This window comes from Vanellus vanellus, assembly GCF_965231255.1.
Source record: "Vanellus vanellus genome assembly, chromosome: 4".
Classification (NCBI taxonomy): Eukaryota; Metazoa; Chordata; class Aves; order Charadriiformes; family Charadriidae; genus Vanellus; species Vanellus vanellus.
Window position 1 is genome coordinate 56,772,815 of NC_138909.1, and position 26,946 is coordinate 56,799,760.

General features: G+C 38.4%; 1 protein-coding gene across 1 annotated transcript in view; it reads left to right on the top strand.

Annotated features, from left to right (window-relative positions):
• Window positions 1–26,946, top strand: part of PPP2R2C (protein phosphatase 2 regulatory subunit Bgamma) — a gene marked incomplete at its 5' end in the record, with an annotated part of 196,135 nt that overhangs the window by 142,263 nt on the left and 26,926 nt on the right. The window contains 3 exon segments of the mRNA XM_082482560.1: window positions 3,565–3,677; window positions 5,307–5,484; window positions 24,253–24,417. Of these exon segments, the coding sequence (XP_082338686.1) occupies window positions 3,565–3,677; window positions 5,307–5,484; window positions 24,253–24,417 (456 nt within the window).

The window sequence follows — 26,946 nt, forward strand, 5'->3', positions numbered from 1 at the left end:
GTACAGGTGTCATTTAGGAAACATTTTGACACCCACAACCTTTATTACTACTGGTGATGCGTGAGACAAAAATATCTGATTTTAAATCTGAGATCTCATTGTAATCAGAAAAGAATTTTGCTTGTAGAAGTTTGAACATATTTGGGAATTGCTGATAGAAAAATAGTGTGATCTCACCTTTGGGAATTGACGCTTTAGGGCAAAGTGAGTATTTCTAGTTAAAATTTCTAGCAATAAATAATATTTACATTAATTCACAGCAGATAGCAAATTATTTTATGTTTTGTAGTCTGTTTTCCTTAAAGTTGTCTTTTGACTTTTTGGGGGCACTGTTGCAATATTTGAAATGAAGCATGCCTGTTATAGCTAGTTTAACGATTAATCAGCTAATTAAGAAGTTTGGGAGATTACTTCTGCTCTTCTCCCATGGTCAAAATATCCCTTCTACTTCAGATAACTTTAGATAAGAATGGCTTCTTCCAAGTGCATGATACAAAAGCAGATTATTGAAAGTAAACCTCTCCCTTTTCATTTTAATGTTTCGTTTTAGAAACACTGAGGAATACAGCCGAGTCCTCAGATACGCTGCTTTTACAGTTGGCATAATAGACCTTTATATCAGTTTTTCTGGTTGCAACTAATATGGGAGGGGAGAAAGGAAGAAATAATCAGTCTTAGTGTTGCTGTGGGTTAAGCCAGTTGCAGCCACCACTGAGCAAATGTAGGACCTGGTAAAATACTTTGGCCTCTGTTTTTCCCCCTTCTTAATTCTGGACCATCCCAGCAGACCTCGTTATGGTGAGGAGAAGAGAAGTGGTGCCACTGGCATAGCCTTTGGATTTTTGGCTTTGAATTACAAAACGTGTTTTGTGTGCCAAGGAGGATTCCTAGCTTCCTGGCACAGCAGGGTTGAAGTCTGAAGATTCACCTCTTGGCATACTCTTAAAGATAGTTTTAACTTTATGATACAGAAGGCCCATGTTGAATTCCTTGCTGTTTCACAGATTACCTGTGAGAAGTCATTAACAATGTATATCAATTCCGTGCCTGTAAAAAGGGATAATAGTATTTTCCCTAAAATGTAGAGGATGAAGGCATTACCTGTCACACCTGCTCATATTGGGCAGCCTGTAGAAACACCTTGAGTACTGGTTTATATTTACTAATTTCTGAGCCTGATATTTTAATGCAATTTTGGATATTTTGCTCTCTGGTAGTTTAGGTTCTAAACCACAGTTTTGGTCAGAAAAATGAGAACTGTGAACCAGCATCCATTCTTTCTGCAGGCACAGGTGGACAGTGCCCATTGAATTTGCTGGAAGGAGCATCCTTCTGTTAGGGACCACGAGGGGAGAGTCTGTCTAAATCTCACCCTCAGTGTATGAGACTTGACAGGTCTGCACCTGCCTAAATCTGTTTCCGTCTTTCTAAGCAGAACTTTTGTCTGAAGCTGTTCCTGTACAGGTCGTCTCTCTCAGAGGGTATCTTGGTTCCTTTCCAGTTCACACGTTACCAACAAGTCATCAGCTAAGCTTTGATTGCAGTATCTTAATTAATGGAGGCAGAAGGAAACCACCAAGGCTTTTGAATCCCACTGTGCATTTGCAGTGCTTGCAGTTAGCAAATTTCTGGTTTGCGCTGTGAACTGAACTGATTTTGTAGTATAATAATGAATTATTAGGATTCATTGGTAGCTTTTGGACCAGAATATATTGGGGCCACTTTCAATGTGAGCTGCACAGGGTAGATCAGAATTTGGCCTATACAGATCCTTTCATCTGAGGATTTATGACTGCTTACCAGACATTAATTAATTTAAACTTCACAACACCCTTGAGACGGAATGAATACTGAACCTCACAGAGATGTTTCTATATTTTGTGAAATTTCTAGGGAGTTTTTAAAGTCCAGAGGCAGATGAAGGAGAAGAAAACCAACACATGTGATACCCTTAACCACTAATAAAATAGTTTTCACTCTGGAAAGGGATAGGTTTATCAATAGCTGTCAAGTCCAACAATGGAAAATTGTGGTTTTTCTTATAATTCATTTTACAATGCTGTATTTATAAATTTTAGAATGGACAAACAGGAATGCACTATTTACATGTAATAAAAATCCCAAGTGCATGACATGGCCTATATGTATTTTTAGTAATTAATTAATGTGGATGATACACATGAAATGTATTGAATATTTAAATGGAGCTTTTCAGTTGCAGATTGAACTAACCTCTTGTTCTGTAGATTGAACAATTGTATTATTTTTGTTGCTTGCAAATCAGCATATCAATATCGTTAGGAGTTGCATAATAGTAACTCAGAGTAGTGGAGGGATTGATTTTGAAGCACAAAAAGGTCAAAGTTAAAATTGCTATAGAAATGCAAAGTGTTTCATGTATTCCTGCCTTTACAATTATTTGTACTAGCATTTGAAAGAAGTATTTGAATGAGCCACACTGGCAAAGAATTGTGCTCTGCTAGGTACTTGGGGAAAGAGGGGTAAAGGAAGAAAGTGGAGTGAAATCAGAAGTGATACAGGAACTGAGGTCAATGAAAGCTGTGGTGGCAGCTGAAGTGCAGAAGCTTTGGAAAGGATTTCACTGCTCCGTGAACAGATGAGTGAAACAACCATTAGAAGCTTGGGGACAGGTTTTTTGCAGAAGAGTTGGCATTGATTTTTCAGCCTAGGGAGTGTTAGGGTTGGCAGGTTGGGTGTATGACCAGAGTGGGAGTGGGCAATCAAAGTAAGGGAAATCTGCACATTCAGCTACAACAAAAACAAGGACAAACTCCATCTGGAATGTTTAGAACTTCTATTTGTTGGCTTCAGAGGCTCTTTGCTAAACGAGAGGCATCCTTATTCTATCAAGGTGTGTTTCACCCATCATGAAGAAGGGAGAGTTTAGATTTAGTTCCATTCCATGTAAGATTATTTTTCTCCCCACTTCTCTCTCTTACCCTTACAACACAATTCTCTCTGTTTTTTTTTTGTTGGTTTTTTTTTTTTTCCATGTTATTTCTCAGCTGCTTTCCCTTAGGAGGGAGAAACGTCTCATTTTTTTCACAGCCTTTCATTTGCTGGAGCTCCTAATGTTGTATCAATACACCACCGCCAATTCCCACTATGGGCCAGGCAGGTATCGTTGGTCTGTCTGTCCACTCCATGCTCTTCTTGTGCTGTTTATAAGTAACCTAGCAAACTGGCTTTAATATCAAGATTATTTCCTTGCAAAGTCAAATTGTCAAACTGAGCTTCAGCAGTGAACATTGGTCTGTTCCACCTGCAAACTGCCAAGTTGGATATCAAAGCAGCATGTGCTCTACATGGTCTGTCAGCTGCCAGGAACCTCTGACTCGGTTTGAAGGTACAGGATGGGCTTTATGAGTATTTTTTTCAGTTGGCAACATTTTCTGGATGTGCAAAATCAAGTGACACAAACTGTTTCAGCGTGGGACTTGTCTAAACTAAGGGGTAGAAACTTCTTTAAGGAATATATTGTGAAAGGGGAGTAACCACATTCATAATTCCTATGCTGACAGTCGTTTGTATTCTCTTTTAAAGATAAAACAATCAAGTTATGGAAAATTACTGAAAGAGATAAGAGACCAGAGGGGTACAACTTAAAAGATGAAGAAGGAAAACTTAAAGATCTTTCTACAGTAACATCACTGCAGGTAAACTGCTGTCTTTGTCCAAAATCCAGGTGTTTCTGTACAAAGAAGGTAGTCATGGGTTCAAATACGTACCTAATGCTAAGCATACATAAGATTATTCTCATTGAAGTTTTAGCTGACTGATAACGGTCTTGAATCTGTCACACATTTTCAAGTCATAAATGCTTTATTATATAGGGACCAACACAAATATATTTAGAGAGTCTATGTCAGTTTTATTCTTCCTGATAAAATTCTCTCAGCATGACTTAACATGCTTTCACACAGGATTCTTTAGCCTGGTGTGCTGGAAGCATTCTGCTTGTAATTAATATTAAACAGTGTTCTTGCCTCGTTCAGAGCAACTGACTTAAAGGCAGTAGACCAAATTTCAGTCCTATCTTTATTTCAGTAGGATACAAGAAATATCTCCTATCTGGAGAGCAGGATTTGCAGTAGTCTGTGCTCCAGTGAACGTGAGGTTCTGCATTGCTGAAAAGATGCAGTCATGGAACTCATATAAGTGTGTATGACAACGTAATAGACTTTTGCTCTCGGACTTTAATGGCTGAATTCACTCCAGGTGTTTTGGCAAAGGAAGTGGCTAAAGGTTAGAACTGAAAGGCTAGGTTGTATAAATGCTAGTATTTCTTTATTATTAAAAACAAACAAACAACCCCCGCCTCCAAAACAAGTCAGTATTGTCTATCATGAAAAAAGCCTCCAAGGTGTAAAGATGACTACATTAATGGAATATTTATCCATTCTATATGATTAGGTAAACAAACCCATTTCAGATTGCTTATAGTCTGAGAATTCAAAGGCTGAGTGAACCATAGTTTTGTTCCTTTAGTGGCAAGCAAAACTCAAAGCTTTACCTTGTCTGTGTTCCTCTTTGACTATCTTGTGGATTGACGTATGATAGATTGTTTCTGATACATGTTCAACATCAAATAGTCCCAATCATGGACCACAGCCTTACAGTGTTTAATGCTTTAACAATAGGGAATAAATTGACAGTGTCTAGTTATTGAAGCATGACAGTGAAGTGACACACAGGGAAATAACAAGGGCGCAATGATGAGTGATAGCCTGTGTCTTGGCTTTTCAGGACTATACGGTATATACACACGTTGGTTTTGTTTTCCAAGACTTTGTTTATTATGTTTTGCTGAGATTATAACCTTTTCACCACTTGACTGTTTTTGAAAGAGAGGGGTCAAGTAGCAAAATAAATACTGTAAGTGATTTACAACTAACAGCAAACTCTTTGGCAAAAGCAAAATACTAGGACTTCACTGCTTGTCAGAGCCAGAACCTCCTGCATGTGTGGGACAGTAGCTCCTGCTGTGGGGCTGGCCTGTTCTGTGGCAGCTGCCAGTGCCTCCCTTCACACGGTCGAGGTTTTCCATGGCTCTGCCTGGCTCTCCACAGCTCTCCTGTCTCTCCCTTTCTCCTTGGCAGGGATGGCCTTGTCAGCAACTCATCTGTGGGGAAATTCAGCTTCCATACACCGTCGAGAAGTTTTATAATGTCACAGTCTTTAAATGCTTGTTCTCCACTGCAACTCTCATCATCCTAGCAAAAGATTATTTAAAATCTTACTCCCTTTCTGGTTTGTGTTTTTGTTTGTTGTTTTTTTTTTGGCAGGTGCCTGTATTGAAACCTATGGATTTGATGGTAGAAGTCACTCCCCGGAGAATCTTTGCTAATGGTCACACCTATCATGTCAACTCAATATCCGTCAACAGTGACTGTGAGACATACATGTCAGCGGATGATCTCAGGATTAACCTCTGGCATTTAGCAATCACAGATAGGAGCTTCAGTATCCTTTATTGTGGTTCCTTGCTCAGTGTTGATAGTATTAGTGGAGTTTTAAAGAGCTGTTTTAAAATATCTTTTTCTGCAGGTTTTAAAATATACCTTTACTGATCAGAAACCCTGCAGTATTTGTAACAGAAAATGCTCACATATAAGAGACAACTAAGAGGTTGCAAAAATCGGGGAAGTTTATGTGAAAAATAGTCTCGGAGTTGGCTAATGACAAGTAGATAGGAAACTGATGCCAGCTGAATGGTAACTATCCACCGGACTAGGATACTCTATACTGTTATTTCCTGAAGACATTTCACGTTGAGCTACTCCACCTTGTTTTGCTGAAAGGTCAGTCCTTACCCTGATCATGCCCCCTGTTCTCCATCATCCTGCTTCCCAGAACCCTAATGTCTGAGATATGCATGGTTAAGATACGCACAGGTAAGGCTCAGCTGCTTCGTGTGAGTTGTTGTGTCTGTGATTAATGCAGTCATTGCTGTATCAAGTGCTGGCATCATCCTGAAAGCTGTGTCTTGGGATCATTCCGCTCTATGAGGCTGCACTTTGCACTGCAACAGGGTGGCTTGGCAAAAGAAAATGTAGCCAAGAAAAGTGATTGTCTGTGTTTTGCAGAACATAAAGAGACCGGTAAGAAGAGAAATAGGTTATGGGGCCAGCTCAGAATGTTGTGTTCCTTTGGTGATTTCTTTTTATTTCAAAAGGTGCTAGAATAGTATTTCCCTGTGGATTTGTATGAGGGACTGTTAGATGTCAAAGTGAAGTTGTCTTATGGGGGGCAAATTCCTAAAAGAAAGCACCGATGTGATGGGGTGCTCTCCCTGTCTCTGGTGATTGTTTATATTTCTTCTTTCATAGGCCAGATCATCTGTGGAGCTTAACCCATGCTTTGTTAATGTCACAGGAAACATTTTAATTAAATCAAAGAAGTCTGTCCTTAAAAAACTGCCTTTGCAGCATCAAGTGACAGGCGCCTTTACCCTAGAGATTGTAGGGAATACCTGCTCAATATGTTTCTGAACTCGTTTTCTTTTCTGTCTTTCACCTGTCTAGTTTAAGCAAGCTAAATGGTGTCCTCTTTAATATGACTGTTTATATAGGACCAATTTATATGTGGTTCCTCAAAGTCCAGCTATGTCTGCTTTCGATGTCCAGGCAACTGTACTTCCATTCTTTAGTAAGAGAGAACAGAGTGGGAAAATTGTTGGCCAGCATGCCTATATGGGGTAGCAACGTGGCATCTGACAGTGTCCTCCGCACTGTAGCTTCACCCGACAGTCTTGTCTCTGTCCTGGACGCTTTTATACATGGCTACTGTGCGTTCTTCTCTACTGTGTATCCTCTTTCTTCTAAAGCAGAGCAGTGAGTGAGACCAAGCACAGCAATCTCTGTATGTCTGTGTATGATAACCAGATCACATTCCAGAATACTTATGCAAGATAAGCCTTTGCTTTTGGCAGTCCCTTTTATTGTGTTAAAAGCTGTTTTATAAACTATTGATTGCCAAGAGAAATGTTTCTGACAAGTTTAAAAAAACCAAATAGTTATTATAGTTCGTGAGGACAACACGAGTTTTTATTGTCATTTGCCACGCTACGAGCTTACTGTCAGAAGTATCAGCCCCAAATGAATTTTTAAACCCCAAATGTGTGTAAATCCTTGAAAAGAAAAGGCTTACTATGGGAGTAGTGATACAATCAGAACAAAATTATTGTGAATATTGTAGTGTAAAACAATTCTTAGCATTTACACAGAGCTTTTTATCTTCACATCTTCACATATATGTTGATAAATTAATCCTTAGAAAAGTTTAAGAGGCTGGTAGATAGATGAATTTGTCTACCACTTTGTGGATGAGGAAGTGGAGGCAGAAAATGTAAAGAAATTGCTTATGAAAACTATGCATTTCATAGCCCTGATTAACAACATTTCATTTGCCCTTTGTATGAAAATACTTGTATGCAGGCTTCAGAAGTACTTGGCCTCCAATGATATTTCAGATTCTAGCAATATACTAGGAAAGAGCCGAAAACCAGACTTAGTCTTACGATGGTTAACTACACCATATGTCTTGATGGAAGAGCATGTATAGCAAAATTAATTGAGATTGAATAATTGTTTAGGATGTTATTGCTTCTACTCCTGTACGTTGAACTGCTGTATTCGGTGACAGGTGCGTGGACTCTGTTTCAAGCATTAGCACACTCCTTTCATTGAATATTTACTGATAAAAAGTGTTTTAGAGTTTCTGATTGAATCATTGTTTTAACTCAAAACATGATACAATTTATAGTAGCACGCTCAATTTCTGAGTGTGTTCCAAGAGTAATGATGAGGGAGACATGAAGAGTGCATTTCTGAGTTTTAGGATAGGAAACTCTTTCTGTATCTGAGACGGCGGCTTTGGGATACTTACAGGGATGACTTTAGGATAACTGGATTTCTGTCCTGTATTGGGATACAGATATTGCTGCTTCTTTTAGATACACATGAACGAACATCTGGGAAGACTGTGAGGAGAGAATTTAGATGTTGATAGGAAGAACACTAGCTAAAGGGATGATCAATGCTAGGGGCAAACTGTTCTATCTCACCTGGCCAGGGTGGCAATAGATTGGCTTTTGTGGCTGGATACCAGCATGTGTTCAAGAGAGCAGACCGAGTTAAATAGGCTGTATCCGCTTCTGTCTCAGACAATATAAGCTGTATCTGTACTCAGTTGTCCAAACCAGATTATCAGGCAGATTGCATTTACCTAACTCTTTGATAAACAGAAAAGTTGAGATAAGTGTTCTGAAAGAAGGTGGTGAGACAGTTACGGAATATTGCTCATATTGGGGAATTAACTGGGAGAACATGATAACTGGAAGAGGGGGATGAGTAAGTTAAACTCACATCAATCTTTCCACAGGTATCTTTTTTTTTTCCATATAGAGCCCTGTGAGTTGCTGAAAAATGCTGAGACATGCGTTCCACTAGATTTCAACATCTGGGCCATACAGAAACTGCATTTCTGTCCTACAGAACACCCAGTTACATAAAATTCTCCTGGAAGTAGATGAGCTTCTGGTAAAAACATTGAGCGTGCTGGCTGCAATTAGGACTAGACATATTAAGATGAAAAAATTCTGCCAAGCAAACAGTTTAAATTATAAATGAATGTTGCTGGGCTTGGTGCCTTCTGCAGCACACTTAGGGGGACAGGCAGGAGGAAGCTCAGGCAGTTTTGAAAATGCTTGCTTCGCATCTTTTTACTAGATGCAAAATGGAAATGAAGCATCTTGCTGGCTTACATGCAAGGCTTGATTCCTTGAAATACATGTTTAAAACAATAAATAGAAAACATTTTGGTTTGAAGTGGCATTTGTTAATAAGGGATCTGGCAGTGATGTATGTTTGTCTTTCTACTTTCCCTCAGAGGCAGCACTGCTACATATAATGAACTACAATCTGTTTACCCAAGAGGCTGGTTGTGACAATGAAACAAACAACAAACACAGTGGTAGAGTTTCTGGACATTCAGCTCATGTTTGAACATCTTTACAAATGGCATGGGAAATGCTGGAGAAAGAATGGATTAGCAGCGGTGTGCTAGGGTGTTTTTCAAGTAAAATACTTTGACTTACAGGATTTTATTCGAGAACAGTTGGGTTATAGCCATTATTTTAGCAGTTTTACAAATCACTGAGAATTGTTCATTTCTTTGAAAATAAAAAGACAAAGCAATGCAGATCTTAAGTTAATTCTCTTTCTGTCTCCTTTGGAAAATATTTCAAATCAGCTTTGCAGAATTTAACCAGAATATTTGCCTTAGGTAAAGCCTTAGGCAAATAAAATACAATTAGTGGTTTTCTGGTTCGTTTTTTGTATTAGTATAAACACTAAACTGGGCTAAAAAGCAGACAAATGAGTTTTATGCTACGGCTATGTAAATTTTCATGAGGAATATGCAGGACTTCTGTACATTGCTTCCCACTTGCAAGGAGATTTGCTCAATATCGTTCGGGCAGGAGGAGGGAAGGGAGACAAGGAGGTGAGAGAAAAGGAAGGGGGAAGGTCAGCTGGTAAATAATTGCACATATGAAGGCTTTCTTCGCTAAAAGCTTTAATGTGTTTGGTTGTGTTATGGAGAACGAGAGTCAGTGTCCTTAATTATGGATGATACTCTTCACTGGAAAAGAAGTGAGGTAAAGGTTACTGGTTTTGTTAATGTTCAGTCTGAAATGCCTTAGCAGCGTTGCCCATACTTAAGCCTTTAGATAAGTCATCTTGGGTGTAGTGAATGAGAAAACAGGACTGCTGGAAGCATACTGATAAGGCTTACTTCACATCAGCAGCAATCTTTGGACTATCCAGCCGTACTAAATATTCTTTATGAGAATGTATTTGGATTGCTCACAGAACTATGTAGCTCATAGCACTTGAACTCCCTTCATTTCCTGGTAGCACACTATTTCACTCTAGAGGCTGTCATGGCATTGCTATGGAAACAACATCACCGTTTCCAGCATGTACTCATCTTGAGACTCATCTTGACTAAAATACGCATTTCTCAGTCAGATCAATATAGTCCAGGGTTATCCTGTTTTAATAAAAAATTCCTTCTTCCGCGTCCCAAAAGGGTTAAGCTAATTAGGAAATCACCATAGGGCCTTCTTATAGTCTAATATATTCCAGTATTTGAAGCATATCGTGGATAGTCAGATTGTTAGGCATTGTATCTTGGGGAAATTAATTTACTTAAGAAGTAAACAACAACAAAAAAGAAAAGAAATAGAAAAAACAAAATAACACGGTACATTGGTGGAGGCTAAGTCTGTGGCAGCCCATGGTGCGCCTGTATATAGTGCACGTATAGTGCATATATAGGGCATATATAGTGCTCTGGGAGCAGCCTCCAGGCTGGGGAAGATAGCTAGCCTTACAAAATTCCTGTTACGTGCCTCAGTGCTAAGTATTTGAATACTAAACTGAAAGCAAATCTGCAGTATTCTCTTGGCATTTGTGGAGCTGTAAACTGGCAAGTTTCAGCCCTTGAGTGAGATAAGGTGGTTTCTCTAACATACCTCAGCCAGGATGACTGTGCACAAGCTGTGTGCACAAGGATGCAATTTTTGCAGTCAAAAAAATGCCTTTACTGCGTGAGAACCTGCTGCCACCTCCACCTGCAGCACTGTGTTCCTCAAGCATACACTTTCTGTTTGGAGAGATGACAGACATTATTCCTTTTCTTTTGAGAGCTCTGTGTAATACATTTTAGCACTTTCTATTCTATCGAGAAAGATTCTGCCATCTGTATCATGTATTAAAAAGGTATATATTATACCATGGAGTCATATTCTAGCTGCCTGAGAAGTCTCATATCTGACTAGAGTTTTCATGCTTTTTCCATACTGACTTAAAGGCTAACAAATACATCATGTTTATAAATGGTTGCCTGAGCTAGACTCTTCCATGCAGTATTTTGGGGCTTTTTCAATTAATATTGTGGACCTGGAAAAGCAAGTATGACTATACTATTTGATCTGACTACACTAGTTATTGAAGAGGAAAGAAGGATCTTTTGCTATTGTCAAGGTGAAGTACATATACATTATTTCTTGTCTAAAGTGCTGACCCACCCAAATTCTAATATTGTCCTTTTGTTTTTCTCTTGGTGGGCTTACTCAGAAATAATTTCTTGATTGCATGAAAGTAAAAAATACTTTGTGTTTCCTTTAGTTGTTCAGGACTTCTTGTAGTTGTTTAGGACTTCCTCATTGTGCTGAGAAGTTCACAAATAATGGTATCTGTAATAAACCCCACTGGAAATCAAGACACAGATTTATAGCCAGGTGGGTTTAGAATAGCCTGAATTTCCAAATATCAAGTTTATGCATCATCCTAGGAAACCCAAGAGCTTGGAAGGTAACTGAATCTTTGTTAGCCAATGTAAGAGTTAAAGTAAATTTAATCAGTATTTTTGGACACAAAAAAGGTATAGTGAAATGCATTTTGGCCTCATTTTTCATGTATCAATTTGCATATACTTTATAAGATGTTTGTAACATTAAGCCTCAAACTGTGGTGCTTTAAGCAAAGTAGAGTAACCACTTTATGTTAAAATATTAAATACGTACCACACTTTACCTATGTGTACAGGCAAAGCTAGGCAGAGTTCCGATGTCAAAATTGTGCATGCACTGTAAAAAGAATATTTTAATATACAGTAAACTGGAGAAAGACAGCTCTTAACAATAAAACATAGTCATCTTTTTAATGGAGCAGTATTACTAGATATCAGTGATCAAATAAAGCCTGATTTTTCTTTAAACTGTTTTAGATTCTGTAGGGGTCCACGCTAATTGGGTATGTAATACTAGATAAATAATAATTAAGAAGAATATAAAAGGAGGACAGAATTCTCTGACTGCTAAACTGGGGACCATGCTGGCTCTGTGGGTGTGTAATTAAACAATGCATCAGGCACCTGTTCTTTGTAACCACTGTAGTCAAATGTGCCATAAAGTAAAGAATTTTAAGCTTTAAATGAAATACCTCATGTGACCACCAGAATAAGGATTTTAGAAATGCGGTAGCTGGGGAAGTTCTTGATGGGTGTTTTTGCTGTCTGTTAGGAAGAGTGCAGTAGGGATTCTCTTACTAAAATCACACAAGACTTCTTTTTAGTGTCAATTGAGGAATAAAATTAGTAAATAGGTAAGTATGTGTAACTGTAAGTTGTCATCTTCTCTGAACTGTATAGAATCCTTGTAGTAAACAAGTGCCTTTCATGAACTCTCAACAGACCCATTTGTAAGAAAAATTCTTTGTGCCCCTAGTGCAAAGTGCCAAGAGAGAACTGCATTTCTAGGATCACCTAAATGACTTTGTCTTGTAGACACGAACACAGATACAGCTTCTACAACAGGCACTGAATTGGTTTTTCTGCTTCTGTTGAGGTAAAACTGTGTCCAGCTTGGACACAACCTTATTTCTGATGTGGTCGTCATCTATTGTAGAATACCTTGATTGAGTATGGTTTTTAAGCTTTTCAAACCAGGAACAGTTGTGTGTTTGTATGTTATCTTGTGCAAATTGCAGTCTTTATAACTAACTGCTGTAATTCAAATAATAGAGAATAATTACAGCAGTAAGGCTATGTGACTAGGGACTATAAGGACCTTAGGAATGATTCTTTTTCAAGAAATACGAGAAGTCTCAGCATCTTTTAGGAGACTTTAAGTCCAGATTTAGCAACCTCTGAAAATAATGAATAAATTTGCAAAAGTGGTCTTTCAAACCTTTTGTTTGGTTTTGTTTCTTGCCAGAGGATACTTTATGGTCCTTGTCAGAAACGATTGCTTTTTAACTATTCTCATCACCTTAAATTGACTCCTATCTCAGGAATTTGACTATCAGCCAGTCAGAGAGAACTGGATGACAGAGCACATCTGATAGCCAAAGGAGCGATATCCAAGCTAGTTAAACAGTATTTTAGCATTGAATCACTGACTGAGACCCTCCTGCCTGACAGCTGAAATGTACATTGCAGCAAAAGCAAACAATACGTGGCTGGAGTGTCAGATATCAGTGTCTTCAGGGCATGGGATAGTGCTATGAAAATATTCCCTATCTAGCCGTCCTCCAAAAATAAATAAATTGGAAGAGTTGAGCCTGCCTGTGAAAAACTAATTATAGCTGAGGCCTTTGCATTCTTGGCAAAGACCAGTCTCTTCCATTTTCTGGAGTTGCTTTGAAAGAACTTAATTTAAGGTGATTTGAGCATAGCTGTAGCCTTGGGATAATTACTGCACTGCAGAGTTATTGTTTAATAAAAATATTAATTTGTTAATCAGAATACGTAATTTTCTTACTTATCACTCCTGTCCATACACAACTTGAATAAATAAGTACGTGATTATGTTATCCTTTTAATGGATTTCATTATCTAACCCTCTGTCTTCTCTAATGCAGTTGTCCCCAAATAGAGACCCATACCCATTATTTAGTTGCCGCCGAGGTAAGGAAAAACATAGCCAGAGGCATTAAAATACTCTTGGTTTTTGAAACTGTATAGTGAGTTGCAAAAAGGAGAAAGAAAATTGACTGGAATTGCAGAAAATTATAAAGAATGTAATCCCGAGCCCATAAAAGCCATTCCAGAACTGTTTAATAGTGCATTAAAGAACAGTACTGGGATTTCACTGTGTTCATGTGTTTGTAGAATGATCTAGGCAACACAACTATAGAAGGTACTTGGAATTTGACAATAGGTGCAAAGATGTCTTTTCACAGATCTCCTAGAGCCGATTGCTTTCCAATTTAATTGGGACTGTTATGCTTCTGATTGGAGCAAACAAGTTACTATTTTGTACCAGGAATGCCCTTTAAAATATCATTATCTCAAGCTTTCTCAAGTTTATTGCTACTGAAGAGAGAAAGAGCGCTTAGTAGAGCTGAAATGAATGTTAGCAGCACCAACCAGACTTCCCTTTTCACCCTTGTGGTTTATTCCATTTGAATTTTCAGGTTTTATCCAGAATCTGAGTACCTTAGCAAAGAGGGACTTGGGAACTGTAGCAAGGAATATTAAATTACAGATAAAGGGTCACAGCTCGAAGCTCATACTCAGCTAAGTAGCACTCATGTTTTAGTGTAATGTGGCTGCAGTCAGGAAAGTTATTCCTGTGGAAATGGGTTACAGAATTCCGTCCAAGATTTATTGTCTTACTAATTTTATTTCTTCAGTTGATGAGTTTTAATCAGTATGGTGTCATTGTGGAAGCTTTTAAATTGCATGCTTCTGTTTCCCTATGGATTAATTTCTCATTGAAGCATTTTAAAAATGAGCCATTCTCTATTGTCACAGGTGCAGGTGGTGTATCCAACTTGAAAAACACGTATTATGAATTTATTGAAAGTTAGACAAAAAAACCATTTACACAGTTCTAGGTACAATTATACGAAAAGATAATGTATAAATAATTTAATCAGCTCTGCCAGAGGGGAGAATTCTCTTAAATGAGTCTAATTATTCTCGTTCCCATGTGAGTTTGGACTTGAAATTAACCTTGCAAAGCACAATCTTTTGCAGAGTATTAACATAAAGTAGAAGAAGAAGAAAATATAATTTGCTTTGCTCATTGGCTAAAATCAGTATTCCATACAAGAACGGAGATGTCATAAAAACACTCACACGGTCATCTCGGGTATTGTAAAGGTTGCAGTCTGTACCTCTGTTCTGTTTGAGTCTTTAAAACCTGAGACCATGGAAGCTTTTCTCACTATTGAGGGTACTTCTCATTAATGTAGACATTTCTCTCTTTTCTCTTGTCATAATACTCACTGGCAAGGACTGTACTGTAGTAGTGCCATCACATGTGACACTGCAGTAGTTAAGGGAGGTCACTTTTAGGGCCTTTGCAATAAAAATGCTCTGTAAATAAAGGCAGTATTAACTTTAATGAAGTTACAACACCAGAGTTAAGAATAAGGCTATTTTGGCTGTTTTCATTCTGACTACAAGCAATGCGACTCGTCTGGAATCAATGTTCTGAAAGCACATCAAGCAAACAAGCAGGCATACAGCTGTGAATGTTGAACCCCTTTGCCTTGGAGAATGGTCTTGGTGTTTCAAACTCCTGGAATCCGTATTTCTCTGGGGTGCCGAGAGACCAAGCCAATGGGCATTTTTGTAAATCCTTTCACATAAATTAAGCAACTAGATAATAAGTCCTGCCAAGGTTTTAGTCGGGTGCCTTATATAATTTAATATAGATGATTTGGAAAACTTTCACTATGGAGTTTCTCATGAGAACTGAATCTGTTCCTCATTTTCATTTTCACATTTGAACATTTTCATGTTCAGGGATCTCCCAGCAGTGCAAATTTAGATGCAGGCAGAAATATCAGTATAAATTCTGAATGGTATTTTTAAAGTACCTTTTATTTGACTACTTCCATAACAAACATTCAGGGAAAGGGAGAGCATTATGCTCTAGAAGACACTTCTAGCTAGCTCCGTTTTGCAAAAATTGAGTCCTTTGTGACTTGAATTGTAACTTCAGTTAAAATATGAAATTATTCTACTCTACTGGGGTACAAATACTGCTGTATTGGGGTTTTCTGCAGGGTACATGGAAGAATAAATTGCATATAGGGAAAGAAAAATCCCCACCAAAATGCTCTAAAGATTTTATACCCTCCAGCTGGAAGTTCTGTGTCTGCGTTTTAATAGGCAGATCTTCCTCAGCTGCGTGGGATTTTAATAATTATCAAGAAGAAATTTCTCGATGGTATTACCTGTTAGAGCATAGGTTATTCATTAAAAAAAAAAAGACATTTTATTTCTTCTTTCCTGCAAATTATGTGGGGAACAATCAACAATCCCTCGCTACTTTTAAGGTGGAGTTTAGGAAATTATGTATGTTGTATTTCTTCATACTACCAGGGACTGGATTCAGCAAACCAAGTAGATCCCTCTCAGATGTCTTTTAAACATCTCCTTGATTTCAGGAAAGCAGGATTGTGAATGATGAGATTATATTGCTTTAGTTTAATGTCCTGGTTTGAGGTAAAACAGGACCAATTTTGTTCAGTAATTTCATGACATATATAATTTGTCCTTGCCTTATTATGTTGAAGTTGCACTCTTCTTGGAACCCTTGCTAGTATGCGATACGTGGTACCACTGATCATACTACATAGGAGAGAGAAGCTGAGCTAGGTGACTTAATAGGTCTCTTCTATTAATAATCTATATGTACCTGAGGTTCTTCTGGTATTTGATATGCTCCAATGTAACATTAAGCATCCCACAATAAAATGATAATTAATTAATTAATATGCAAATGTATCAACTAATATGACTTTGTAGCCTTTCAGTGATTGAGTACTGTACACAGAAAAATGCACACGTGCATTTCCAAAGACAGGTCTTCCTCTGTTGACTCATCCACTTAAATTTTGCTCTCAGCTGTGTATATGCAGATAATGATTTCTTTGCTCTTGAAAATTTGAAAGTGCTTATGGTCATGGCTAAAGCAGGCACTTGACTGTGTCTATAGATGAAAATGCGGTTGTTTTGTTCTAAAACGCAAGCCAAAAATTAAGTTCTTAAATAAATTAAAATTTTCCAGTATCTACTTCTAAATTTGTTATTCTCTAAGTAAATTAATGGTTGCAATGTAGATGAACAGGGCTATTTATGAGAAAGTTTGGACATGACTTGCCCCATTTTAAATACTCTTTCCTAGCAGTGCTATTCAATAATTCTCTGCTTTCAATGCTTATTCATATGCGGCAGCTACTCCATAGACAGTTTCTTTTATATATTAGATTTGTTTCTCTTCAACTGGCATAGATCAAATTCTGTGACATTTACTGAATGTATGGCAGTAAAAGCAACTTCCTAAAATTCAGCTAAGTACATTTAAAATACGTTGACTCTTTTTTCAGGTAATATTTGCGTAATGGAGATTTGGGAGTTTCTTGCTGCTTTCTGATTTTATTCTACTGACATAGTAGGAATGTAAAGTAATTCTGATGTTACAAAGATCAGAATGAGATCTCTCAAATTCAGAATGAGTCTTTTGATGGGTCTACATTCTGGGGAAAAATTCCAAAAGACAAATGTAATAACAATAAAATAACCTCTCAAAACCAACTAACCAAGAAAAGAACTGAGTATATACTCACATGCCTGGAGAACTGTGGGTAGGGGGAGGAGAGAACACAAAAGCAGAATCCAGAACTATTGCTCTTGCTGGTCCTTAAGCTGACCTTTGCCAAATCTTTACCACTTCATGCCTTAGTTACATTATCTGTAAAACATTGACACCGATACTTACTCTCCTTTGCTTTGAGCTTAATGAATGGAAAATGCTTCCTACTATTACTTTTAATTTCTTGCCAGATATCTCCAATTCTGAATGAAACTTGAAATGGAAAGCCCAGGAGTTGCAGCTTTGGTTCAGAAGTTCGGTATTTACGTTCCGTCCCCAGCTTCCTGTTTGGCCTTGAACAAATCTTGTTTGTCCCTTAGTCCTGAGGGACTCTGGTTCCTATCAGCTGCCAGTTAAACCAGTGACATCTTGGTTCCTAAACACGTTTAAAGGGTCTGAATGTTCACCCCTGCTCTCCTCATGTTTTGTAAATTTTATGGTGCTAGAGGACAGAAATAGAAAGCTAAATTAGGCACGAATCTGGCTGAAGCTTTAGATATTAGATTGTGAAGAAGTACTGGCCATCTTGTACTGACAGTGGTATGCTGAGCATAAATGTGAGGCCATTGCCCAAGGAGTACCACTCCAGCACACAGAGCTCCTTAGTATCCACACTGTATAAATGTGTATTACCAATAAAACAGGAGGATGTACTGAATATATCATCATATCTCTGGGTGAGCTAGATCTCAACAGTAGCTTAGTTTTTATACCTCTTGTTTACCTAACATGGCCAAATTCTATTTTGTGGCTAGTTCTGTCTGAGTAGTTGGGAAGTTTGTTGCTACTGCAGCCTCTTGGCTATGATGATGGCTTTTCTTCTTCCAGTAGCATCTCTTTTTCATCTAATTTAGGCTGTAATCCTTGAGTTGAGAAATCTCAGAAGTCCACAGAACTGTGTTAACATTACTTAATCTCTTCTTTGTATGCACTTCATACTTGTTCTTTGTATTATGAGCAACCCCTTTAATTTGTGTTTGCACAGCACCTAACATAATTGTCTATGGCTTGACCTTCCAGACAGAGCTAAAAGCCCATAGCAGTTTTTACTCTTTATGTATATCATAATCCCGATACGAGGCAAAATAGGGAAAAAAAGCTGTCAGAAGCCTTTGTACTATCATAATGGCACCATCTAAACACCTTAGATGGAGGCGCTTTATTGCCAGTCAAACTCAAGCTATTTGAATTGATATTTTCAGCAAATCGCAACCAATATGGGACTGTTACCAGAGTTCCCAACTCCAGTATGATGACTGAAGAATCATTGTTACAAAGACCATGGAATTAAAAATGGAATTGGACTGACATTTTACTACTAAGTAATTTTCAAGTATGGATCAATACCTTGCATTAGCAGATACTAGGTCCAAGACAGCTTAAAGGAGCACACACTTGTGCAGCAGTTTCTGCTTTTGTGGTTCAGAAGAGTCAGATGGTACAGGCAATGTAATTGCAACTCTCTGGGCTTTTAATGTAACCCATACAGTACATGCTTTTAGCGGAGCAGTGGGTAAATGCTGTGTGATAAAACACTATGGCTATTAGGGGTACTTAGAATATAAATACTGGGTTATCTCTCTGCCTAAGGTAAAACACTGGAATTAGAAGAAAAGGCCAGATCCATTAACCTATTGACAATCCATTCCAGAAACCCTTGGACAACAAGTCTGAAAGACAGACATTCACAAGTTGGACTCTGTCCAATGGTGTCCTTACTGTCATGACATGCCTATTGTCATTCAACAGTGAAAACATAATGGTATATCTTTGAAAAATGAGAAGAAAGGAGTAAGTGCATGGCTGTTTAAAAGTTAGGGCTTGCTTCTTTCTTTCATAATAAGGTTGACGCAACACATCATGATGTTATCGGGCATACTGAGGCCTGATTCTGCCTCTGCTTCCCTGATGGGGAGAGAAGACTGGAAGAAAACTGTAGCCGTTTGGAATTAATTCCCTCAGCTGGCGCATGGTATAGGAATGATATAACCACCATGTAGGAAGTGTAAAACTGGTAGAGCTTGATTTGTAAGCATTGCAGTTCCCTCCTTGTAATGAAAATAGTGTGCACTAAATGACTAACAGGAAACCACTCACAGAAATGCTTATATTAAAAGTGTAGAGCCTCAGCAGGACCACAGTAATCAATTACCTGAAACTGAAGCCCTGGCAGCTTCTATGAATTGCTATTGATTTCAGCTGCTAGTCAGTGAATCTTTCTGGGACTAGGCTAGAATGTAGGTGTGAGATGCAGACGAAATTAGGAGCTGGAACAAACCTCTGTGGAAAACAGAGAACAGGCAGGTTTGGGAAGATATGTTATGCTGAAGTTTATTTTTTGAAAGTGCTTAAAAATTGCAAAAACCCAAGTCCCAACGCAGGGGTAAAAGTGAAGTATCACGTCAGCATGTATTGAAGTAAGAAAGATGAGAATTTTGGACTTTTTATGAAGTTGTTATGGAAAATTCTGTCTGGCTTTCTAAAGCAAGCCTCTGTCCTCCATTGCAGTTGAATAAAGGGGGGGCAGTTAATTGTCTCCTGTAGCTTTCATCTGACTATACCAATGATTTCCTTCTTGCAGTGAACCCTCAGATCATATAAAAATTATTCCAAAATAATCATATAAGATTCCATCCTCTATACGCTATAACTTGTGAGTTGCAAGCTTGTTGTCTACAAATTTCAGTTTCTTATAGAACTCCTTGATGGTTTCAGGAAGATGAAGCAGCTATTTCTTTATGCACACTGTTCACTTCAAAGGGAATTTCATTTGTTTTGAGGAGACTGCTACATTTCCATTATCATACAAGGAAATTCATTCTGGAACCCTTTTTGCTCAGCAGGAAACCCTATGTATTTTCCACATTCTCGTTATACGTGTTTTGGCATGAGCATAAAGCAGGCATGCTCATTTATATTCTAGCTGATCAAGTGGAGGAGTCTGATTAATGTGAATTTTGGATCAAGGTGTGGGTCATCTTTGTAACCTGCACTAAAAGGAACTTTATGGAGTGATTTCTCCCAGAGGAGGATATTTCTGTTGGATCAGTGGCCCGGAGGCAGTGGAACAAATCTCCTTCCTCCTGTCATCCTCATTTTAATATCAGCTGCACAACAGCAGCACAAAATACTGGATTAGAACTAAACATAGCATATAACTGAATCATGTACTCAGATTGCATCACTCGCACTGCGTAGCATTCCAAGTTTTTAATTGTGCCTTTCCTTATGCTGTTTCCTCCTTCCTCTCCCACTGTTTTGCTTCCCTCCCTTCCCTCCCTCAGATCTTTCCCTAAAGCCCTCCTTTCTCCTCTTAGGTCCTGTCCTGCCTGCTTGCTCTCCTATGTTATACCTCTGTTCTTGAATGATATTGGGAAAGCAACATAGACATTCTTAGCCAAAGTTAAAGGTTACCTTGCCTTATAGTATCTTTGTTGCATTTCCCCAAAATAACTCCTGGTCTTGTAGCTCCACTAACCCAACTGTAAGAACATAATCTCTCACCATTGTGGTCTCCAAGCATACTAGACCTTTCATTTCCATTTTGGTGTGGAGAGCATCTAGAAAATCTATTGTCCTCTTCATAGCTTTATCCCATTTCACTGAGCCAAGCAGTGGAGGGGAGACCTGGCAATCAGTTGGGTTAGGAGGGACAGACCTGTTCTACTTTTTGTGAGCGAGAAAATATTTTCTGTTCCTTGTTTTAATGTTAATGAATTAAAAGACTGCCAATGCATTCCAGCCCGTTGCTGGCAAGGCGCCCGTTCAGCCTTCCCTTAGTGTAAGTTTCTACCAGGGATCGAAATGCCTCGTTCTTGGCAAGCATGTGTAGAAGCCAAAGCCGCGTGAAGACCCTTTTCATTTTCTTAGGGGAAATTCCTACCCTGTTCAGACACAGGAACACCAGCTTTTCTAGGACAACAGAATTATATCCTTGTGCACTGCTAAAGGTGAACTCTTTGGTCTTTCTGTCTTAGATAGCTTTGGTCCTCGACGTTTTGTCCACAGTCTGAAAATGAACCACATTATTTGTGGCACAACAGGAGTCAGATGTGACTGGTATTTCAGATGTGAGTGAACTGAGGGAGAGGGGCCGCGCCCCACTCAAGACATCCCTCCAGAAGATACGATTGTAAGGGAAGCCATTAGCGTAGGAGGCAACGCTACAGATCTGTGGCGTTAGAATACTTTTCCCTTTAGCAATGGAACTTTCATTTAATCAGTTTCTGCCAGATTCCCTCTTCTTTGAGCTTTTCAAATTCACCAAAGGGTCTGTTTCTGAAGCACACTGTCTGGTCCAATTTTTTTATATTTTCCTGCCATGAGACGTTGTGCTTAAAAGGAAAAAAAAGACACAGAGGGAAGATAGAAAAATAGAAATGCGAAATGTCTCATGGGAGACGCTTGCCCTTACCATGTCATGCTAGTTTAAATACAGTTCCCACATATCACATGTCAAGCTGTACTTGATTGTTTTCAAATAGATGGCAAAAATCATGAGAGGAGGAAAATGTTCTTTTGTGTGACATGGTCTTCTTTTGATACATTGGGTTCTGTAGCTGTCAAAGGAAAGGCTGTTTTTCCATCTATTATTACAAATGTATTTGGGGTAAATCTCTTCTGCAACTCTATATTCCCTTGATTGTTTACTTCAATACAAGTGTTATTGTTTTATTTTTTCTAAATCTAACAAAACAATGAATTTTCAGTGCAGCATTTTCTCCATGATCCTCAGTAGGCAATGACATTCTTTCTCAGTGGAGATTTAGATCACATCTGGAAATGCAGTCTGTTTCAAGTATTTTCTGCTTTTCTGGCAGGAGAGTGGAATATTTAATTTCATTATTCAGCATAGGGTTATTCATTTCATGCAATGAAGGGAAATTCATCAATATTGTCTTCAGCATCCAGAAAAATGATACTTACCATGACTGTTTCACATACTCTATTTATATTTTATAGCTTTCTCATCACTTAGCAATTATTCATCTCTCTGCTGAGAGGTGAAATTCTTGTATTGAGTTACTATAATTTCTCTGAACTCCCGAAAGAAATTCAATCTAAGAAAGCAATTGCTTTTACTTAAAGATATTTCTTGAGACAGATTCACCAAATACAAATAACCAAATAAAGGTCATTTTTTCCTGTTCATTTTCAAGAATATTTAGCAATGCTTTATAAAAGGGGTGAATCAATGTTGCTACATCTTAACATTCATTGCACTAATATTAATCATGATGGACTCTGGGAGATACGTGGGAATACAGTCGAAATGCAACATTAATTCAGTCCCAGTTGTTATTACATGTCACAAGATACTCATAGTTTTGCTGATATTTTCCTTTTGAAGCCACTTGCTGTAAAAAAAAAAACAAAACAAAAAACAAAAACCAACCAACCAAACCCAAACGTCAGTATGATGTATTTGTCTGTGCAAAGTCATCAAGATAATTATCTCTGAATCTTTTGTGTCATGTTTAATTTCAATGCGGTGTCCCAGAGCTGCATTTTTGGGAAAGATCAAAGTATATAGTGTGAAGGTGGTGATAGACTGTACCCCATTCCCACAGAAATCAATTAAAGGTCTTCCATTTGGGAAGTGGGCACAGTGGGAACAGAAACAGGCTTAGTATCATGATATGTAATTTCTCTTGCCATCAGTGAAACAGATTTTCTCATTTATCTTATCCTCTGAGATGTTTAAATTTTGAATGTCAGCTGATTCAGATTTTATGTTTGGGGAATCCAGGCACTGAGATGATTTGTGTTTAGGGCACTGAACTGGGACTCAGTAGATCTGGGTTTGTTCTCTCATGCATTTCCCAGGTGATCTTATGCAAATCCTTTATTGCCTCTCGCACAGCCTCATCAGTAAAATAGGGTAATGTTACTCTTCTTGTTCGAAGGATTTGTTAACATTTGGATGGCTTATCTGCAGCGGATTGCTGAGGGCCGTATGAAAATGTACAATCTTATTTAAATGTACTGCTTTACATATATATCCTTCTTTCACTTTATGCTTCTACACCTACTGCTTTCTTACAGCCCCCTCATGGGACTGTTTCTTTCATTCTTTTCTTTATGAGCGATCTTCCACAGGCTGGTCTTCTCCAAATACATGCTAACTGGGTCCTGGTTTTTAAGCTCACCAAGGCAGGTAATATGTATGAGTGGATATATATGTGTTGGAGAGGCACCATGTGAGCTGTACTTCATGGGGATAATCTTTGGTGATCTTACAGGTTTGTGCTTGTGAACCTAGATCTTCGATGTATTTTTGTTCCAGGTATGTCCACTTAAATGATTCAGATGTACAGGTCTCAGTTGCAGAAATTCATATTGATTTCAGTAGTGAACATCGTTTACATAAAACCCCAAGAATGCCATTTCAGGTACTTCTTTTGCAAGTATTCAAGTAAACGTTCAAATAGCAAAACCAATACTGTGCACAATTTTTTAAGAAAGGATATTATATCAGTATGTATTCACACAAAACTATTTGCATAAATGCTCCTGTGTTTGCCACATTTGCCTTTGCAAAAAGGTACGTGTATTGTTTGAGGCTTTTAACTTAAGCTACGTGTATCTTTTAGCTTAAGTTGCATGATCATAAAAGCCGGTGAGTCTTTACTGGAGTGAGCAGATCTGAGCTGTACGGCGTTCCCTATCAATCAGTATTGTCTGGGATAGAGCAGTGATTTCAATAGCAACTACAGGAGGTATAGCTACCTGCTCTCTTTTTAATTTTAATAATGGTGAGAATTCTAACCCCCCTGGAATACTGTTTCTTTGATGTTTTTGCTCAGCATGGACAAATGTTGACCTACTAATGGCATCTGCTGTAAAACCATTGTTGACTAGTGGCTCTGAGTTTGGTGTAGATGTGGCAGGTATGGAAATTTGAAAACATCCTGCTGCCAAACAGATGAGTATATCTTCATCTAAAAGCATTAAAGGTATGGACATTTCGAGGATCATGCTTCCTTCAAAAAGGCAGTAAGAGTCATGGCTTACCTGCATACAACTGCATTTTCCTTAATGAAACTTCCATTCAGACATTGTAGATATAAAGCCAGCCAATATGGAGGACCTGACGGAAGTGATTACAGCCTCTGAGTTCCATCCCCATCACTGCAATCTCTTTGTCTACAGCAGCAGCAAAGGATCCCTGAGACTCTGCGACATGAGGGCATCGGCTCTCTGTGACAAACATTCCAAGCGTAAGTCCTTGCTTCATTGAGCCCCAGATGTCGTTAAAGTCTTATTATTCACGGACAACAGGTAGATGTGTGCATACCCCAGTGTATTAGCTTCTCAGTTGCAGGCACAGTTGAAAAGAAAACAGCAAAAGGAAGAAAATTTTCTTATCTATACAAGTATTACCTATGAAATTGGTAACAGTCATGTCTATGACTGGTCGCCCTTGTGGTTCTTATTGCAGCAATCAGTGAAGAACCCATAAATCACTTGGAAAAGAGAGATAATTCCTAACAAAGGAAATATTGGGGGGGGGGAGTATTTAAGTGCATGAGAATACTGTTTTGAATATACTACTGTTCTGAATACTTCAGCAAGTAAGTTTTGTCATTCAAACTGCCTTCAAAACTTTGAATCCATTTTCTGGATTAAAAAATGTCGTGGTCCTTCCTAAAAATTTAGCCCAGCAATTCCTTATATGTACTTTTTCAATAATGTGCCTCTACAGATACAGAGGAAATAATGCCGTAAGTAATACTGGGGCAGAAAAAAAAGAAAAAAGAAAAGAAAAAGATATTGTGTTGGTATAGAATGTGTCATCTGTCCTAAAGTGACTTTAAGTAGCCTGTGAGACTTTGAGATGGAGCTGCCAATTCATGACAGTTCAGAACTGAAACATACATAAGAACAAGGAAGTAAAATGTTAAAGTGTGGGGCTGCCTTTTTTCTCAAAGTAAAGGGTGAAGAAAAATGCGTGTTCATAATGTCTTGCTAGCAGCTCTTTATAGTCTAGATAAGACGGAATAGTAATGCCACCAGTAATTTGGCAAGCCTGGGCATTTTGCCTGGTGCAAACAACTTATTTATTCTTGTCTTCTGAGGCTGAAAACCATGAGACAAAGCCATTGTGTTGTGTGGCTGGTTCCTATGAGGAGCTGAGAATCTAATGAATGAACTGTGGTGGCTCTGCTTTAGCCACCTTCAGGACTGGAGCTTCCAGGACACTTCCATCACACAGAATTGAGTCTTCAGTTTCTTTTGCAATGTTGAAACAGTGGGAAGGAAATTCGGGAGAAATTCTCTTAGTGCCAGGGGCACATAAGAGGTTTTATGTCGATCAGTTCCTACTTGAACCTTTTGTGGTAGGCAGATCTTATTAGTTTGGGGTGGGGTGGGAGGAAGAAAACATTTGTAGATTTAAGTGAGACATAAGAGGTGCACAGATTTAGCACATAAGCTATTTTTTTTAACTGAAGTAAAAGTAGTAAAAAGCCTATGACTTTTTGCTGCAAGGAGAAGCGCACGTGCTCAGAACCTCTTAAGATGTGGTGTCCAGTGATAGAAAATAACTTTCAAAACAATTTCCTAAGCAGAGAAGTATTTTACCTTTGTTAGCTGTATCCACTTGTACTTGTAGGGGGAATACAATACATGAAGTGAAATGCAAGCATGACACAATCTACCACGTTGTTGTGACTTATCCTGTCCCGCTTAATTGTTTTGTTCCATAATACTTTAATTTCTTCCTGCTAATAGGGCCTCCATGCCCCTGTAACTCAGTGCCAAATGCCAATCGTAACTTATTAAAACAACAATAGAGTAACCCTGGATGAAAGAAGGCATTTTATGCCAGAAAGGAGTGCAAGGTCTAATGGTCATTGATTAAACCCTATTTTCCAGATCTATGATTTAGAAAATAGCCATTTAATGTCGCATTGCTGCACTGAACTCAAGTCAAGCTCATTGAGAAGCTGAGTGTGTCTCGACACACATGTACAATACAAAATTGATACACCAATGGTAGAACTTCCAAAGCATTAAAAGGAATAGGCCCACGTAAGTGCTGATTGGAGTGGTTTGAGTATAGCTCTCAGAGGCAAGCAAAACTAATTATATAAAGCCCATAGCAACCTAAAAGGATATATAATAAAAACCAATCAGTCAGGGAAATCAAATATTTGCACAATTGTCTCTCCAGTACCTTCACTCTTTACAATTGCTTTACACGCGATGCGTACACCCTACCCCCCTAGCTCAGCTCGCCTTCCACCTGTCCTCATAACTGACTTCAGTTCTCAACAAAACCAGCTACAGTGACTTTACTAGTGATTGTAAACCCTTATGTTCTGCTGTTCAACCCTGCTTTCTTAATTCAGTCTAATGTCACTGTGTGCTGTATTTCAGATGCTGTTCTGAGAGGTAAGATGTACGTATTTTTAGGGATAAAAGATCCATTGTAAAAAATGCCTGGATACTGAACGTGTGTTATGAACTTCTGGTTTTACTCCTTTTTCAGACCCTTTTGTTATCTGAATATCTATAGCTGGGCTAAAGTCAGTTGCAGCTTTTGGGGGAAGGGCTCTTCCATTTGTACAAGTCCAGAGAGTGCCATGAATAATTACTGTGCCATACTGCATAAATAAATTACATACTAATATCTGTTGTGTAAGTCACTGGCCAAGGATGTTAATAAATTATAGTGTTCTTGAAGATTTCTGGTTTGCTAAATTCAGTGGCAAAATCTCTCTGTTCGGCATTAGTGACAGCAACGC